Below are 19180 nucleotides of genomic sequence, written 5' to 3'. Positions count from 1 at the left end.
CAGGCATGAAAAAAAATGTGATTGAATTTATTATTATTATTATTATTATTATTATTATTATTATTATTATTATTATTATTATTATTATTATTATTATTATTATTATTATCAACCCATTTTTCATGGAGTTACAAAAATTGGACACCATGCATTTAATTTTAGAAGCAAAGAAATGTATTTACTGATATACTGTGTGAAAACTATTAAATAAAAACATTTTAATGCTGCTAATCTGATGGGTTTTTTCACATTTTAACATACTCTTATACTAGTTATGACTTACTTCATGGAGATAATATGCAAAAAAACCAAAAAAAAAACCCAAACAAGCAGCAAACAACTTTATGTTTAAAAATGCAAAAAAAACCAAAAAAAATCTGTTATTTACAATCTAATAACAATTTGCATTTTTTTGCACTCAAACATGTTACTGCAGATCGGGTTTATCTAGAACAGCACAGTTATAGTAATGGTATGAATTACAGTGTATGGGATGGTGCATAAGCGTCCACCATGTTGGCTGATATGGAACTAAAACAACAAAATCCATGAATATACAAGAGAACAGCTTTGAACAGCTGTCCACTGGAGTGACCACTGTGCATGAAAGGGTTAAAGCATTTCTGACAGAATTTGGTGATTTTAATTCATCACATCTTTCTCTGATTGGTCACACTTATATCCTTCTTTTCATTTTTTGTCAGTTGTGATTAAACTCCTCGGAAACTGAAAATGAACCTGGGGTTTTCAGATTAATTCTCAATTGAAGAAATTAGTCCTGCAGTGCCGGGCCAAGAGATGTCTATATTCTCACCAATAAGAGATAAAAAATTCATCTAAATGGACATCCACTGGCTAAGAAATTTCATGTTTCTCTCAGTTGTTATATTTTTTTGTGGAAAAATTATATTCAAACAAAACTATTAAAGATGGTTTGAGGGACGGGTTCTACTTCATTTATAAGGTGAAGTCCTTCAGGTCTCATTTTGACCTTCACAAAGATATTTATGCTTCTATTTTTTCTTGCCTCAATTATCACAGTGTACTTTTTTCAGGTTTAAGCCACGGCTCCAGCTGCCATTTATAATATGTCCAGAAAGCCGACGCTCATCCCATAACTGGAACCAGAAACTGACCACATCACCCCTGCTGCTGCCTCCTGACATTAGCTCCTGATTTTCTACCATGTTGATTTTAACCCATAAAGACCCAGCGCTACTTTTGGGTCAGTTCCCAAATTATTTTTTCTCTATATTTAACCTTTCTGAAGTGATTTATCACTATTTATAGTAATATTATCTTCTGTACATCGGGTTTTTTCAGTGAAAATCATGTATTTTCTTATATTTAATTCACTGATCAAATAGATTTTCATAAAAGCTCAGATTAAAGTTGATGGTCATAATATCAGAGACAGAGAAAAATTAAGAAAACATGACTTTTTCAACAAAATATATCATTATCTGAATATAAACCAAGTGTCTCCATCCACTGTCATTGATCCAACTCCATGGGTTTTACTGCTGAATCAGTGTTGTAGAACAGTGGTTCCCAACCTTTTTTGGCTCGTAATTTTAATGTCACTAATTTCTGGTGACCCCAGACATTCAAAACTGAGAATTTTTTTTTTTTTGCTAAAATTAATTTGTTTTTGATCATGTGATAGTTTGCTATATTATGTTGCAAATAAACGTTAATTTTAGACAACACTTAGTCTATATAATTCATATTATTTTGTATGGAGGCAGAAAAGCCAGGTGTAGATTACTGCACAAAGTGAGAATTTGATTTTCCTTGGTCAGGATATGTACAGTCAGTCCAGCTTGGATTTACAAGGCTGACAATTAATACTGAACAAACAAGAACTCAAACTATGAATTATGAAAGAGCTGCAGCATCTGAAACTGACCACAATGAACATTTGACAGATAAACAGTACCACAGTGCTTCAGTTTCAGCTTCACAGTTTGTCATGTCTTTTATGGATTGTGATTATCTCTCTCAATTCACCATATATTTTTATTAGTAATTTTTTTTTTTTTATCAATTACTAGAAATTTCAGGCAACCCCATTTGAATTCCAGGCGACCCCACGTGGGGTCCCGACCCCAAGGTTGAAAAACACTGTTGTAGAAGATGACAGTGTTTCCACGGTAACTATGGAGCCTCTGAACGTCCAAATGGGTCATATCCGATGACCATGAAAAGATGACAAACTGTATTTTACACCCCTTATTAACATGTATTGATAGGATTAGTGGATTAACAGGTGTTAAACAGTTTACATCAGTGGATGTTTTGGTCAAAGGTGGTTGTTTGGGTCTTTATGGATTAATATTGTCACAGATTGGTCTTGTTGTTGCTCTTTGTAAAATGTAAAATGTTTTCCTTTTTTTTTTATTTAACCATATTTTTGTCTGGTGAGTCCCTGCTCAACTGCTATGTGCCCTGGTTAAAATGAGGTCATACATTAGGTGTTGGGGCCTCTTATTTCTGTTATATATTGTGCTAAAATTTGTCTTTTTTTTCGAAAGCTTTTGGTAATAATACACATAGGTTTTATGAATTGCATTGTTTCATTTCTTACATCATTTTAAATTCCATTGTGTCAACTTTTATTTTGTAAACCACTTTATAATATTGTTGGGAAAAGTGTTAGTAAATTAATTCTGTTATAACAGCAAGTCTATTCTTACTTCTATAACTTCTGTTGATAAGACTGACACATTTGTTTAAAACTCAGATCATCTTCTTCATTTGCCTGCACAAAATATACATCTCTTATTCATTACAGTTTAAGATTTCACTGTACTGTGAAAATATGAGGAGGATAAGCATGAACTGGTAAAATACAGACAAAGACAGCGGGAATATAAACTTCAAATTTGGTGACAACGATCTGTACTGATTCTCCAAACATGCACATTATGTGGTATCCGCTATGAGTTTGGCAGGAAATGTGCCGTATTACAGTATGTCCACAGTGATTCACACTCTGCTGGTAATATTCAGTCCAACTGTGCCCTCTGGTGAGCATGAGACGATAATGTGTGAAACAGATGCTCTACATCAGAGCTGTCAAACTCATTTTCGATCAGGGGCCACATTTAGCCCAATGTGACCTCAGATGGGCCAGACCAGTAAAATAATAACAGTGAAACAAAAAAAAAAAAACATTATGGAAAGTTTACATCTGGGTGCTTCTATGAAACTGGGTATATTTTGGTACCTGGTACTTTACCAGCTCTTTTAGACCCAATAATAAAAGAAATTTAGACATATTCCCCCCAGGACGGACCTAATGATGACCTCAGATAAATGCAAAAAAATTATACTCTTCCTCTGAGCCATCCCAAAATTAATGAATTTTGATGAAACATTGGGGCCAAAAATGTAAAATGGTCTTATATACCACTATAAATAAAGACACAGTATTAAATTTGTCGATCCTAGTGGTTTTTCTAATCCAGACATGTTTGTTTTTCATGAATCCTCAGTCTCATTCCAGATTTCATGCGTAACCCATCGTGTCCACTCATGTTACATGCAGAATCTGCCCATTTAAACAAATAAATCTGGAGTGATTTTGCAACAGAGGTCATTTTTGTGAAACACTCTGCCTTGCATAATTAGTTCAATTCCCCAAATGTACCTGTGAGAGAATAAGAAGATATTCGAAAACATTGTACCGTGTAATTTTCATGTCCTTTTTACCATGTTACATGCAAATTTTTGCTTAAAAATTGTATAAAAAAATATAAAAATGTATTTTATCTGAAAAATAGTTTCTCTTTTATCTCAGTAAATATTTATTTTTAAAACAGACCCAAAGTGTTTCCAAACTTGCTTCATAACATTAGTCTACATCTGGTTTGAATATTTAGCCCCCATGTCCTGATTTTAGGGACCAGTTTCATAGAAGCACCCAGCTACAAAGTATCCTTTAAAAAATGTAAACACGAACAACCCAAAATTTCTTTAGCAAAAGTGCATTTTTACCAATATTATATTTTATTTATTTATTTATTTATTTATTTATTTATTTGCTTTTTTACTTATTTAATATCTTATTTTCTCATTTACACATGTGCATTACAACTTACAGATCACAGTGGATCTACAAACACACAAAATATTCAGTAACAGGAAGAAAATAATTAAAATTGCATTTACTTCTCTTAAGACATTTCAGATTGTTTGTATTTGTTCAAGTTATTCATATTTTGTATGGAAGAATAGTTTGTAAATATAAACATGTTCATGTAATTTTACTTTTTTTGCACTAAAACAAAGAAAAAGTTTTGGAGTTGTCATTATTTTTATTTATATGTTATTACAACAGTATTTTACTGGTCTGACCCACTTGAGATCAAATTGGGCTGAATGTGGCCCCTGAACTAAAATGATTTAATTGATTCAGATTCAAATTTATTTGTCATTTCAGTATATAAAATACACAGAAAAAAACACTGTACTCAGGTCCCGATTGTCAGCAGTATTTAGTAAATACTATAAAATACTGATAAAAATACTAAAATACTTTTTTCATTTTATTTATTTATTTAGACAGGGACAATGCACAATATACATTAACCTTAAAAAGGAGAGATGTAGCGTACCAGGTTCCAGCACTAGTGCTAATACTGATAAAAATAATAAAAAATACACCCCCCCCCCCCAAAAAAAAAAAAAAAAAAAAAAAAAAAAACAACCTACCAGGGCTTCAAAGTTAAACAACAGTTCCTTTGCCTAACTGCCTCTGATGAAAGCTGTTCTGGAGTCTGATGGTCCGTGGTTCAACATCCTTGATTGCTAATATCTTCAGTGTAATTTCTGGATTTCACAAATTCATCCTGCGGGCCAGATTGGACCCTTTGGCGGGCCGGTTTTGACCCCTGGGCCTCATGTTTGACACCCCTGCTGTAGATGCAGAATCAGTCAGGCTATAATGCACTGACCTCACCTCATCTCTGCTGTTTTTACAGTCTCATCCTGATTCAGAAAACACCACTGATGTAAATATCTCAGTTGACATTCTGCTCATATTGTGCAACAACTGTATTCTAATCCCTCAGTCAGTCACCGCAGGACTCGTGCTCGGTGCTCGTGTCCATCATGACAATCCAGTGGCTTGTCTGTGTGTAATACTTGGGTGTGTCTGTTCCAGTGTGAAACATGAGCTTCTCCAGTCCAACACAAAACTGGCTGCTCCTCAAAATACACAACATGCATCTGTGTCTGTGCGTAAACATGTCGTCCATAGAGGCGCATACATACATACATAATTTACATGGTTCTGCTGGATCTGGCTGATCTTATAGCTCAGTCACTTGGACTGTATGGTAATCAAAACCAGAAACAGTAGAGCTATGGTTTGGATCAGATTTCTCTGACACATAATCATGATTATCATCAAGACAACTATCAAGGTTCCCATGGGACTGTAATAAAAAGTCTTTAAAGTCTTGAATTTACAAATCTGCATTTAATACCATAAAAAGTCTTTAAATGGTATTAAATTTGATGTAAGTTATGTTAAGTTATGTTGCCATAAACTTGTTGGCTGTATTGTGTATAAATGTGTCTGTTAAATGTCCAAGCCGCAAAGAAATTAAGATTAGTCGACTCTAGGGGTTCCCAAAGTGGGGCACACATACCCCCAGGTACTTGGAAGAAGCCCAGGGGGTACTTGAAAATGTTTTTTTTTTTTTTTTGGAAAATACATTAAATAAATCATCATGTACTGAATAAAAAATAAATAATTAGAATTAAAGCTCATATAATACATTCATATAATAGTTTTATTGTCAATCATCTTGTTTAAGCTTTGATAACATTTTAAGAATATTTCTATTTTATATTATTCAAAATTAGTTTATTTGAGTTGCTAAGTCATTAATTTTTGTTGATGAAAGGTTCATTTATTAATTAATGACCAATTAATTTATTTTTCTTATTAATGAAAGAGGGCACTTTTCAGTTTATACTTTGCACACAAAATTTACTTTAAAACATTTGTTATTTTCTTTATATATTACAGCTAAATATATGTTATTTGTTTACAAAGTTTTGAAATTATAAACAGACACCTTTGGCACAGGAACAAATTTTGCCTAATTCTTTCAATCAAAAATGCTGAACTGAGAGTTTTAGGGGTACTTGGCTAAAAATATATATATTTCAGGGGGTACTCCACTGTAAAAAGTTTGAGAACCAGTGGTCTACTCAGATCCACCCGCTCCAACCAAACAATTTATATTGAAATTAAGAACCAGTTGTCGCTAAATTTGCTTTGTTAATGAGAAATGACTTAGAACTGTGTGAATCAAGGCGTTGGAGTAAATAAATACATTTTCCTAAATTCAAGGAGTCACAAATATTTTCCAGTAGGCTGTTAAATGGGTATTAAATTCTGTTGTAAATAATCTTAAAATAGTCTTAAAAAGTCTTAAATTTAACCTGTAGGAACCCTGACTATGGATACCTCTACATAAATGACACCCTATAGTTTTATTATTACAGTTAACATCCTACTTTTTCCTAAGAACCCTTGATCAGTAAAAAAGATCATTTAGACGAAGCCAGGATTTGGTTACTTCAACTAACATGTTTCAGCTGAAAATGAGTAAATACTGTACTATATATTCCACTTTGTAGTCTTGTAGGTGGCTGGTGAAACCCAATCAGTCATCAAAGCTTTATACATGTCTCTTTATCTACACGACACTTGCCCGATCTCTCAGGTTACCGGGCGACCAGTCACAAAACCCTCTTGTCGTGTACCTTGATCTGATTGGTGTATGACCAATGAGAGGAGGAGGGGAGGATGAAAAAAAAAAAAAAAAAAAAAAGGAAGTGTCCAGGTAACAATGAAAGATAAGTGGGATGTATGATCAGCAGGTGTGTGTTGGTGTTAGAATAAAGCGTAAAGGTGGATGAGATTAAAGGTAGAGTCAGGGGGAGGGGCTTATGTTTCAGATTAGTTTCTGTTTAACCCTTTCATGCATAGTGGTCACTACAGTTGACAGCTACTCAAAGATGTTCTCTTATATCCTCCTGAGACCCAGCAATACATCTTTGTCTTCTGTAGTGGACAAGAGTTTCACATCTTTACTTAAAAAATAAATGTCCACAATATACAAAAAGTGTATCTGAAAAAACTGTTGCATCATGCTGTTTCCAAGTAAGGCAGTTATTTAATGTAAAATGGTGAAAATGTTTACTTACTGGGTCTCAGGAGGATATATTCATGGATTTTGTTGTTTTGGTTCCATATTCGCCAACACAGTGGACACTTATGCATCATCTCATACACTGCAATTCATACCATTACTGTAACTTTGCTGTTCTTGACAAACCTGATCTGCAGTAACATGTTTGAGTGTAAATCAATTGTTTGTTGTTATTAGACCGTCATAAACCCTCCGGTATCCGGGTGCGCCTTTTAGGCACACTTTGCACTTCGTTTTAAAAAACTTCTTATTATTTTTCACAATTTAAATAAGGTTAGAATTCAAAAGTTGTTCATTTTTTGCATGATCTTTAAAATTCTGGCCACCAACTAAAATTTGCAAATTGTAAACAAAAGAAAATTACAAGACTAGCATCTGTCTCCCAAGTGTGCCTAAAACGCATTATTTCTTCCATTTGATATGCATGATTAGGACTGACCTTGATTTACAAAAATAAAATCAAATTAGAGCAGAAAAATCAATCTATATAATATTTAATAGTTTGATTTATAGGTGTGCATTTTACACGCACTTGGTGACAGATGCTAGTATTTTTGTACATTTGACCTAGCGCCAAAAATAATAATGCAAATTAACCATTGTTGGAGTTAATCATTGACATATGCCAGGATGAAAAAAATCAAATAATATGTGATCCAATTTTTATGTAGTATATTGAAAAAATAATAATTTTTTGTATTTTTTGCATCCAAAAAAATTGTTTGTTTACATTACGAGCACGGCATTTAAAGGGTTAAAAAATGTGACAGTTATTGAGTATTTGGTATTTTTATTTATGGCTCAAGTTGATGAAATAGAAAAAAGTGTACAAGAATTAAAACAAACTGTATGAAAATTTTTTTGACATTACTCCACAAGTGTGCGATAAAGGCACACTTGGCGCTTAGTAGGGCCTTGCTGGATGGGATACCGGAGGGTTAAACAAAAGTTTTTGGTTTTTTTTTGCATATTATCTCCATGAAGTGAGTAATAACTAGTATTATAGTATGTTAAAATGTGAGAAAACAACAGATTAACAGCATTAGAAATGTTTTTATTAGTAGTTTTCACACAATATATCAGTAATTACATTTTTTTTTGCTTCAAATTTTCAACACATGGGGTCCAGCTGAGGGGACATTTTTGCAACTCCATGAAAAATAGGTTAATTAGAAAATTTTCAAAACTAAAGAGGAATAAAAACACTCAGGGAAAAAAAAAAATCCTGATTAAGGGTCTCATAATTCATGCATGAAAGGATTAAGGGAACTGTTTTGCTGTTGTTGGTCTGGAAAGCATTGATGAAACATGGACTTCCTCATTGCACAGAGCTACAACATAGTTAAAAAGATCTAAATAAGGTTTCCTGATGAACGTTGCAGGGCCGTACGTATGTGAGCCTGTGCACCAGGGTTACAGGAGCCAGTCCACCAACCCCCGGCTGACAATAGACCTCTAGCTCTGGAAAAGAGACCCTCTGAAATATGCATGAGGAAATCCACACCTGTTTCCAGGTAACCGAGGCAGGGATTCTGAACCGTGACGCTGCTGCGCTGAGTGTGTGTGTATCCGTTCGTGCACAAACAGCACAGCTTCCCTTGCTTTTTACCTGTTCAGACACTGTGTAAGAGGGAACGAAAGCAGCCGTCAAGACAGACTTAATCTGGACTATGAAACAGCGCCGGCCCGGCCACTGAAAGTCTGTTTGTTTTGTGTTCAAGAGCAGCTCCGAAACTTACATGGAAACACGTCAAAGTGGGCCCAACTGAGACCAGCTGAAGTGGAAGTGAAGACTTGTCGGTGGAGGGTGGACCACAGAGCCATAAAAAGAGGTCTTCACGGGTGTTACCAAGAGTATTGAGCGTCTATTTCTGCAAGTATGAATCCCATGTGGAAGGTATATAAGAGCAAAGTGCTGAAGACCCTTAACCCTGAGTATGAGGAGGACGCTGCAGAAGAGGTACAGAAATGTCACGTTTTCTCTTGTGCTACATTCAAATAGGGTTGTTTCTGCTGAAGGTCAGGAGGTTTCGGATCATTTTTTATTCATCACCAGGTTCCTTGAGCTCAGAGATCGGGTTCTTTTACGTTCTTTCCTAAGGCAGAACTACAGCCTGTGTTCGGTTCCTCTTGTGTGTTTATGTGTTCTGACCTTTTACAACTTAATCTGCAGTTTCCCCAAGTCAAAAAGTGAACCAGAGACAGGCCTCAGGACCACTTTTGGAAGGTCTTGGTCCTGTCATGGTCTCAGAAAAAGATGATTAGGGATTTTATTTTCAGCTAAAGGAATATCATTAACCCTTTCATGCATGAATTATGAGAACTTTAGTCAAGTGTCTTTATTCCTCTTTAGGCATGAAAAAACAATGCAATTGAATTTTTTTTTTTAATAAACCTGTTTTTTATGAAGGTAGATTTGTTTCTAAAAAATATAGAATTACATTAAAAAAAAAAGTGTTTGAGTGCAAAAAAATAAATAAATAAAATGATCCAAAAAATTCCATTTGAACACTTTTCTTTGATTGAAGTGATTAAAAAAAAATTGATTTATTATTATTATTTTTTTTTTTTTTTTTTAATGAAAATATTTTTTGGGGTTAAAGCAATAAACAAACAAATCTATGTTCATCATTTTTTATTGAAGTCCAAAAATGTCCACTCTGCTGGACACCATGTGTTTAATTTTTGAATATCAGAAAGTGATATACAAAATCAAAACATTTTTAATGCAGCTAATCTGATGTTTTCTCACATTTGATCATATGCGCAATTTTTATTAGCAATTGATTTACACTCAAACATGTCACTGCAGATCAGGTTTATCAAGAACAGCAAAGTTATAGTTATGGTATAAATGTCAGCGTATGGGATGGTGCAAAAGTGTCCACTGTGTTAACTCATATCGAACTAAAACAACAAAACCCATGAATATATTAGAGAACAGATGTAGAATAGCTGTCCACTGGAGTGACCAGTATGCATGAAAGGGTTAAAAATCCTGTGCCATTTTTGATTAACTGATTGATAAATGGGAATCATCTCACCCTCATACTATATCAGTCTGTAGTATTTGCAAAACCTTATTATGCATCTGGTCTCATCCTTAATACACACTCTACAAATCTCAACAAAAATAAGATTTCAGCACCATCCTTTGAACGCTGACATTACAACCTGTATGCTCCTGTAAAAGCACAGACATTATTGCACTGACCCAGATGTCAGGACTGGCCCAGAGAAACCCGATCCTGCATGGGGAGCTGCACAAACAGATTAGTTGGCATTCCACTGACTGACTGACAGGGGGAAGAGACAGACAGACAGACAGACATGTAGAGCCTGCTGATACTAACTCCAAACTGCAGTCTCTCACCATCCCATAGCCTCAGCGATGCAGAGAATGGGGAATACTCTACTACTGTGTATGATCGGAAACATTTAGATCCATTTAGATTCATCTGCAAAGGTGTCATCGCTGCTGTTTGTGCAAACTTGGAAATATGACACGACGACTACGACCGTTCATGTCAAAATAGACACTGATGTGGAAATACTATTCGTGTGTGTGTGTTCATCACTAATGGCTTAACCCATAAGGACCCAGTGTGACTTTTATGGCAGTTCCCAAATGAGGTTTACCCTCTATTTAGCCTTTCCTAAGTGATTTATTACCGTTTATTATAATATCATCCTCTGAATTTTGCATTTTTTCCAGTGAAAATCCTCTATTTTCCTAAGTTTCATTGATTGATCATGTAGGTGTTCATATTAGCTTAGAGTAAAGTCATAAGTTATTGTATCAAAACAGAAAAAACGGAAGAAAAAGTGACTTTTTAAGTAAAATATATCATTAACTGAACATAAAGCAAGTCTTTCCATCCACTGTCATTGATCCAACTCCATGGGTTTTTCTGGTGAATCAATGTTGTAGAAGATGACGGTGTTTCCACGTTCACTACAAAGCCTCTGAATGTCCAAATGGGTCATATCTGATGACCATGAAAACATGACAAACTGTATTTTACACCAATTATTTACATGAATTGATAAGATTATGGAATCAGTAGATGCTTTTGGTCGATGGTAGATGTTTGAGTCTTTATGGGTTAAACAAAGAAATGAAACTAACATAACAATGGAATGAAACAATTCAAGTGAAAAGCTTACCCCCAAACTCACCCCCAAGAAATCAACTCTATCTCTATATCTGTAACAAAATCGCCCTACATAGATGAATGGTATTGTAGTGTACTAAAATATACCACCAGATGGTGATATTGACAGCAGAATGAAATGTAAAGGCTCAAAATGATCTGATTTAGAGGAAATATCATCATCCTAATCATTAGATATATGTGTATTTATTGAAATTCTAGTCACTAAGCTCAATATAAACCATGTAGAATATTTGATTTATAATGTGAATAAATGGTTAATGACCAAAAACATAATTACCTTGAAAGCTGTCATGTAAAGAGTGTGTTTAAACACTGACTTCCATTTCCAGTTCCTATCTTGAGCGTGTTAATACATTTATTGTGATCAAATCATTGCACATTTCGGAACTTTCTTGGCTGATTACTGACTATATTCTGTATAGTGACTAGAATTGCCATACAGATGCAGTGATTGTGACACATCTGGCAATACTAGTTGCTTTTCCATTGACCCGAAAATAACTTGCGCATAAAAATGGACCTAATAGAAAAACAAAAATTTCACCAAAACTCTCGTTTTTCAATTAAAAGCTTTTGCACTGGCAAGAGGTGATATTTTGGGCGTAGCACAATTGGTATATCACGCAAAACTGCAATGGAAAGACCTTTTTTTTTACAACTAGAGTCACGTGAATAAGAAAAAACAGACGTTGACGGATCTTAAAACAAGTGAAGAAGAAGAGTTTTAAAAGAAACATGGCACAGTATGTGTGGACACACCAGGAAACTGAATCATTTTTTAATTTAGTAAGGGATAGTACTAAATTAAAAAATGTAAGTAATTATAAGTTAGTGATAATATATGTTAGTAATAATAATGAATATATCTGTAAATCAACACAGTATTTACATTTGTTGCCATGTTTATGGAATGACTTCTCGTGTCATCTCGCGATAATAAATAAACAAATCATTGCAATTGTGATTTAATGGAAAAACTGACAATACGCGGTTCTGTTTTTTCGACATTTAGTAAGTATTAAAAAGTTTTGCGCAGATGTCCAATGGAAAAGCAACTAGTAACTGATTATCACATCACATCTCATATGGTCAATGACTTTTTCCTCTGCTGCTGAAGGTCACTGAGGTCGAGAATGACGTGAGTCCAGTTCAGGAGGATGAGGGTCCCACTGGTGTCTCCCAGTTGGCCAGGAAAGTACGTGACCCCGGACGACACATGTTCTGATTTTAGGATATTTAGCACAAATAGGAAAGACATAATAACTATTGAAGGTCTACTAAGCAAGTTCATAACATAAAAAAGAAGTGCACATTAAAAAGTACCCATGTGACCTTTGACCCTGTGTGTCCAGATGCAGGGAGCTGGAACCAAAAGCTGGAACAAACTGTCAGCTCTATTTAACAAAGAGGATGAACACCAGCTTCTGGAGGAGACTGAGAGCCCACCAGTCGCTGATCAGTGAGTTCATATCTGTTTTCCTTCGCTGATAAGATAAAAACATGAACCCAGGACCATCTGTGGTGTTTAGGTCTGAGAGATGGAACTGAGATAGAACTGGGTGGTATAACTGGGAACACTGTGGGCAAAATATTTCCAATGTTTCCCCTAAATCCTGCATGGCTGAAATACAAATCATGTAAACTCTTTATTTATGTGGATAAAGCCCATGTCTGACTATTAAATTATCTGAGAATATTGGAGTATGCTGACTACAACAGGACTCAGGAAAAGGAAATGAATCATCTTTAGGTAGATAGGCAAATATTTACCTCCGCCAAGGAGGTTATGTTTTTGCCAGGGTTTGTTTGTTTGTTTGTTTGTTTGTCTGTCCGTTAGTGTGCAACATAACTCAAAAAGTTATGGACAGATTTGGATGAAATTTTCAGGGTTTGTTGGAAATGGGATAAGGAAGAAATGATTACATTTTGGTGGTGATCGGGGGTGGGGGGCCCACGGGGGGGGCCACTGATCAGCCTTGGCGGAGGTCTGCGCTCTCCGAGTGCTTCTAGTTAAAAAGATTTTTGTAGTTATTTAGAAAATTTGAATTTATTAAAGATTATCATGTAAATAGTGTCTCTTATCACATTTTTAAGGGTCCCCATGTATAAGCTGAGGGCTGCTTCTGGGGTGTCCTATTACAAAATGTATCTGTAAATGAATAATTGATCTTAATTTTGTAATAATTTATTGATTGATTGAAAATGTTCATATTTTTGGAAGTTAAAAGTCCAGTGTGTGAGATTTAACCCTTTCATGCATGAATTATGAGAACCTTTATCAAGATTTTTTTTTTCCTGAGTGTTTTTATTCCTCTTTAGGCATGAAAAAAAAACAAACAATGTGATTGATTTTTTTTTTTTTTTTTTTTTTTTTTTTTAAATCAACCTGTTTTTCACGGAGTTACAAAAATGTCCACTCAGCTACACCATGAATTTTATTCTTGAAGCAAAGAAACATGTATTTAAAACCCAATATCTTAAAGTGATATGAATATAGTGAAATGAAACCATGTTTAATGCAGCTAATCTGATGTTTTCTCACATTTTAACATATTCTAATACTAGTTATTACTCACTTCATGGAGATAATATGCAAAAAAATAAATATTAACAATTGATTTCCACTCAAGAACCAATCAAGAACAGCAAAGTTACAATAATGGTATGAATTGCAGTTTATGAGATGATGCATAAGTGTCCACTGTGTTGGTTGATATGGAACTAAAACAACAAAATCCATGAATATACAAGAGAACAGCTGTAGAGTAACTGTCCACTGTAGTGACCACTATGCATGAAAGGGTTAAAGGGAGTTAGGAGCTTCTAATTATACAAATGAAACATAAAATTTAGTATTACACATTATTATAATTGTTGTTTCCTTAAAATGAGTTGTCATAAAGCGCTAGAATCTGCCACATGTCTTCTTCTTATTCTGTTTTTACATTTTACAACATGTTGCATCCAAGCAGCTTCGCCTGGAGCTGTGAGGTGAAGCTAATGCAGACTTGTCCAAATCTGCACTATCTTTTTTTCCATTCATGTAGATTATCCGAAGCTGAGGTATGAATTATTAAGAGAGTGTCCGCTGTGACTGACAGGTGAATTTGTCAGTGGCAGTCCTGCTGTGTGGGCTTTGATTGACAGCTACACACAATGTGACAGTGCATTCACAGCCCATGTTGCATTAAATAAAACTTATTTTTCTCCCTGACAGGAAGCTCTGCTGTAGTTGGGTTTTAGGAGTTAGACTAACAGGACTGTGAGAGGATTCTGGCATGAAGTTAGCAGTATTTAATTACAATAATCACCATAACATAGCAGCATTACCTGATGTTAGCATTAATCAGCTAGCCTGCTAATTAGCTCAGGTAGCTTTTTGGTAACTTTTTCATGTTTGTATATTTCCTAACTCTGACATTACTGTTACCAAACACAACTATTTATTAACATTTATGAAGTAGCTAAAATAGATTAATCCTTTCACTTGTTTCCATAAAACTGACAGGGCTACGACTATGTTGCAGATCCAAAGGTTTGAAAATGGCTAATGAATTGCTAACTAATGGGTGAGTTAGCAATTACCAAATTAAATTAGCACAAAAGTTTTCAAAATGGCTAAATTGCTAACTAATGGGTGAGTTAGCAATTAGCACATTAAATTAGCACAAAAGGTTTGAAAATGGGTGATGAATTGCTAACTAGTGGGTGAGTTAGCAATTAGCACATTAAATTAGCACAAAAGGTTTGAAAATGGCTAATGAATTGCTAACTATTGGGTGAGTTAGCAATTAGCACATTAAATTAGCACAAAAGGTTTGAAAATGGCTAATGAATTGCTAACTAATGGGTGAGTTAGCAAGTAGCACATTAAATTAGCACAAAAGTTTTCAAAATGGCTAAATTGCTAACTAATGGGTGAGTTAGCAGTTAGCGCATTAAATTAGCACAAAAGGTTTGAAAATGGCTAATGAATTGCTAACTAATGGGTGAGTTAGCAGTTAGCGCATTAAATTAGCACAAAAGGTTTGAAAATGGGTAATGAATTGCTAACTAATGGGTGAGTTAGCGGTTAGCGCATTAAATTAGCACAAAAGGTTTGAAAATGGCTAATGAATTGCTAACTATTGGGTGAGTTAGCAATTAGCACATTAAATTAGCACAAAAGGTTTGAAAATGGGCAATGAATTGCTAACTACTGGGTGAGTTAGCGGTTAGCGCATTAAATTAGCAAAAAAGGTTTAAAAATGGCTAATGAATTGCTAACTAATGGGTGAGTTAGCAGTTAGCGTATTAAATTAGCACAAAAGGTTTCAAAATGGCTAATGAATTGCTAACTAATGAGTGAGTTAGCAATTAGCGCATTAAATTAGCACAAAAGGTTTGAAAATGGCTAACAAACTACTAACTAATGGGTGAGTTAGCAATTAGCACATTAAATTAGCACAAAAGATTTGAAAATGGCTAATGAATTGCTAACTATGGGATGAGTTAGCAATTAGCACTTTAAATTAGCACAAAAGGTTTGAAAATGGCTAATGAATTGCTAACTAATGGGCGAGTTTGCAATTAGCACATTAAATTAGCACAAAAGGTTTTAAAATGGCTAATGAATTGCTAACTAATGGGTGAGTTAGCAATTAGCACATTAAATTAGCATTAAAGGTTTGAAAATGGCTAATGAATTGCTAACTAATGGGTGAGTTAGCAATTAGCACATTAAATTAGCACAAAAGATTTGAAAATGGCTAATGAATTGCTAACTATGGGATGAGTTAGCAATTAGCACATTAAATTAGCATTAAAGGTTTCAAAATGGCTAATGAATTGCTAACTAATGGGTGAGTTAGCAATTAGCACATTAAATTAGCACAGAGGGTTTATTTACTATATGTACAGTCTATGTTAGAGTCCAGTGTTCAGTTTCATTATCTCCTGTGTTGTTTGTGTGTGGACCACAGGAAATACCACTTTACCAATCAGTATAGTTGAGATAAAAAAAAAAAAAAAGGACAATACAAGTACTGACTCTAAAGTGGGACTTTTTGAGTATTTTTGTGGCCACTGCAGATAATAGTCAGGGTGAGGACAGAGGGGTGTGATCTGGAATATCACCACTGACTCCAATAACTGAAGAAGAACCTGAGTTTTGTTAGTATATTGTCCATGTGGTCATACAAGTAGACCTTCTGCCTTTAACCCATCACTCTCTGAACATGCAGAAACACATCACATACTGCAGACTAGGAGCTGCCATGTCAGGCACCCACAGAGCAAATGGAGGGGTTTAGTGCCTTGCTCAAGGGAACATCAACCAAGAATTTATTTGCCGGTCCAGGGAATATAACAGGTGTTACCCCCTAGCATAGAGCAATGTTTATTGTTTAGGAGGCCAAAGAACATTTAGAAAAAATAGGACCAATTTTTTAAATTTCCCCTTGGGGATTAATAACATAAATCTATCATTGTCCCTCTATCTCTCCGGCATGTTCTATCAAGAATCAATAACAACTTGAATGTATGAGGTTGTCATGTTCTGGTGCTATGTTACAGTCCTGTGGTCTGGATGCAAGAGATCAATCTCCCAATAGAAGTGGGTGGTACTTTCACTGGAGGAGAACTCAACTAATTAAATGAATGTCCATGTATGACTTCCTATCAGTGCTCAACAGTAACTATATTGATATCTGTAATCATTTCCATATTATTAACCATAAAAAATATGGACCATTATAAGTAAAGGCAAATTTTCAAAATTTAAAAAATTCGTCAAAACTTAAAAAAAATCAAAGTATCTCACAATGGTGAAGAAGCGTTGTAGACATTGTTCCAAGGAAGCTACATATAAAATTTGAAATGAATCTGATCAATAGTTTCAGAGAAGAAGATTGTTGAAATGTAGACACTGATGACTTTGAGTTTGACCCTTCTTCAAAGTCACTCAAGGTCAAAGGTCATGAACCCAAATGAAAGTCCATATATGACTTCCTATCAGTGCTCAGTATTAACTATATTGATATCTGTAACCATTTACATGTTATAAACCATAAAAATGTGGCCCATTATAAGTAAAGTTAAATTTTTTATATTTAAAAAATTTGTCAAAATTCAAAAATCAAAGTATCTCAAAACTGTGTACAAACTTTGTAAACAATTTCCCAAGGAAGCTACATATAAAATTTGAAATGAATCTGATCAGTAGTTTCGGAGAAGAAGGTTGTTGAGATGTAGGCATTGGTGACCTGAAGTTTGATCCTTCAAAGTCACTCAAGGTCAAAGGTCATGTACCCAAATGAAAGTCCATATATGACTTCCAATCAGTACTCAATACCAACTATATTAATTTTTTTTTTTTTTTTTTTAACAATTTCCAGGTTACAAACCATCAAAATGTGGCCCATTATAAGTAAAGGCAAATTTTTAATATTTCAAAAATTCGTCAAAAATTCCGAAATCAAAGTCTCTCAAAACTGTGAACAGACTTTGTAGACATTGTTCGAAGGAAGCTACACATAAAAATCTTAAATGAATGATAATGAGGTTTAACTGGATCTGTTTCTATACCTTTGAACATCTTTCTAACCTAACCTCCCCCCTCTCTGAACTCCTAGTCCACTTGCAGTGAAGCCAGAGGAGCCTCCACGACCCACCAGGCGCTCAGGATTCTGGGATAGTTTTGCGACCAACTGGGCGGCCAAGAAGCAGGCTGAGGCGGCGGCGGCTGCAGCAGCCAACGAGGGGATGGCTGCAGGGCAGGGTGAGGAGGGGGTGACGGAGGCGGGAGGGGAGGAGAGGCAGGATGGGCAGATTACAGAGGGAGCAGAGAGCGAAGAAGGAGGAGGAGGAAGGAGCAACAATAGCTTCTCAAAGTACGTCTCACTGGGAGGAGGAGGAGGAGGCAACCAGGACCCATCCTTCAAATGGAACTTTGTCACCAGTAAACTGGCAGAGCTGAAGACGAAGACCGTGACCAAAACCAACTAGCTGTCTGTGGAGTGAGGAACTGGAGTTAAATGTGTGGGAGGAGGTGTTTAATGCATACGTACACCTGTACCTGAACAGAGCAGCTGTAGACGTCCCTTATGAAAGGCAGCGGTGCATCCACACAGGTGTTTTCATGTAACCTGAGGTCATTTCAGGCAGGTTCCACTGGCAGCTCCTCCTGTAGTTTTGTTTCACATGTTAGAGGCAAAACTAATCCATGAACTACATTTTATTAGTTCAGAAGTGTGATGACGGCCCTCCTCTGCCTAACCTGTCAGTCATTTTAAACACCTGTGTGGATGCGCAGATTTTACTGCATTAACCCATAAAGACCCACAGCTACTTTTGTGGCAGTTCCACATGTATTACTCTCTCTATTTTAACCTTTCTTAAGTGATTTATCACCATTTATTCTAATATTATCCTCTGCGTTTTGCTTTTTTTCTGTAAAAAAAAATCAAGTATCATAAACACCTCAAATTACAGTTGAGGGTTATTATATCAAAAACTGAGAAAACTGAAGAAAAAAATGACTTTTTCAGCAAAATCTAGGTTGTCAGTAGATGTTTGGTTCTTTATGGGTTAACAACACTGAACCTTCATGTACATTAAAATCTTCACTTTTTACAGCCAGACTTTAAAGTCTAAAGATTGTATTTAACCCATAAAGTCCCAGTGCTACTTTCCTGTCAGTTCCCAAATATATTTTCTTCTCTGTATTTATCCTTTAAGTGAAATATCACCATTTATTATAATATTATCCTCTATATTTGGCATTTTTCAGTG

General features: G+C 35.2%; 1 protein-coding gene across 1 annotated transcript; it reads left to right on the top strand.

Moving 5' to 3' along the window:
* The first annotated feature begins 8835 nt into the window (after nucleotides 1-8835).
* Nucleotides 8836-18753, top strand: LOC115436182 (uncharacterized protein C1orf232). The gene is made up of 4 exons (XM_030158948.1): nucleotides 8836-9192; nucleotides 12528-12605; nucleotides 12763-12869; nucleotides 18022-18753. The coding sequence occupies exons 1-4, from the start codon at nucleotides 9112-9114 to the stop codon at nucleotides 18392-18394; spliced, it is 639 nt and encodes a 212-aa protein (XP_030014808.1). The 5' UTR covers nucleotides 8836-9111; the 3' UTR covers nucleotides 18395-18753.
* The last annotated feature ends 427 nt before the right edge of the window (nucleotides 18754-19180 follow it).

This window comes from Sphaeramia orbicularis, chromosome 16, assembly GCF_902148855.1.
Source record: "Sphaeramia orbicularis chromosome 16, fSphaOr1.1, whole genome shotgun sequence".
Classification (NCBI taxonomy): domain Eukaryota; kingdom Metazoa; phylum Chordata; class Actinopteri; order Kurtiformes; family Apogonidae; genus Sphaeramia; species Sphaeramia orbicularis.
Note: the sequence above shows the minus strand (reverse complement) of the source record. Positions and strands in the feature narration are given on the sequence as shown.

What these genes read in the sequence shown, in the direction of transcription:
- LOC115436182 (XM_030158948.1), top strand. Translation starts at nt 9,112, where the DNA reads ATGAATCCCATGTGGAAGGTATATAAGAGCAAAGTGCTGAAGACCCTT. An exon ending in AGGAGGACGCTGCAGAAGAG is followed by an intron (nt 9,193 to 12,527) that starts GTACAGAAATGT and finishes CTGCTGCTGAAG; the next exon opens with GTCACTGAGGTCGAGAATGA. An exon ending in AGCCCACCAGTCGCTGATCA is followed by an intron (nt 12,870 to 18,021) that starts GTGAGTTCATAT and finishes CTGAACTCCTAG; the next exon opens with TCCACTTGCAGTGAAGCCAG.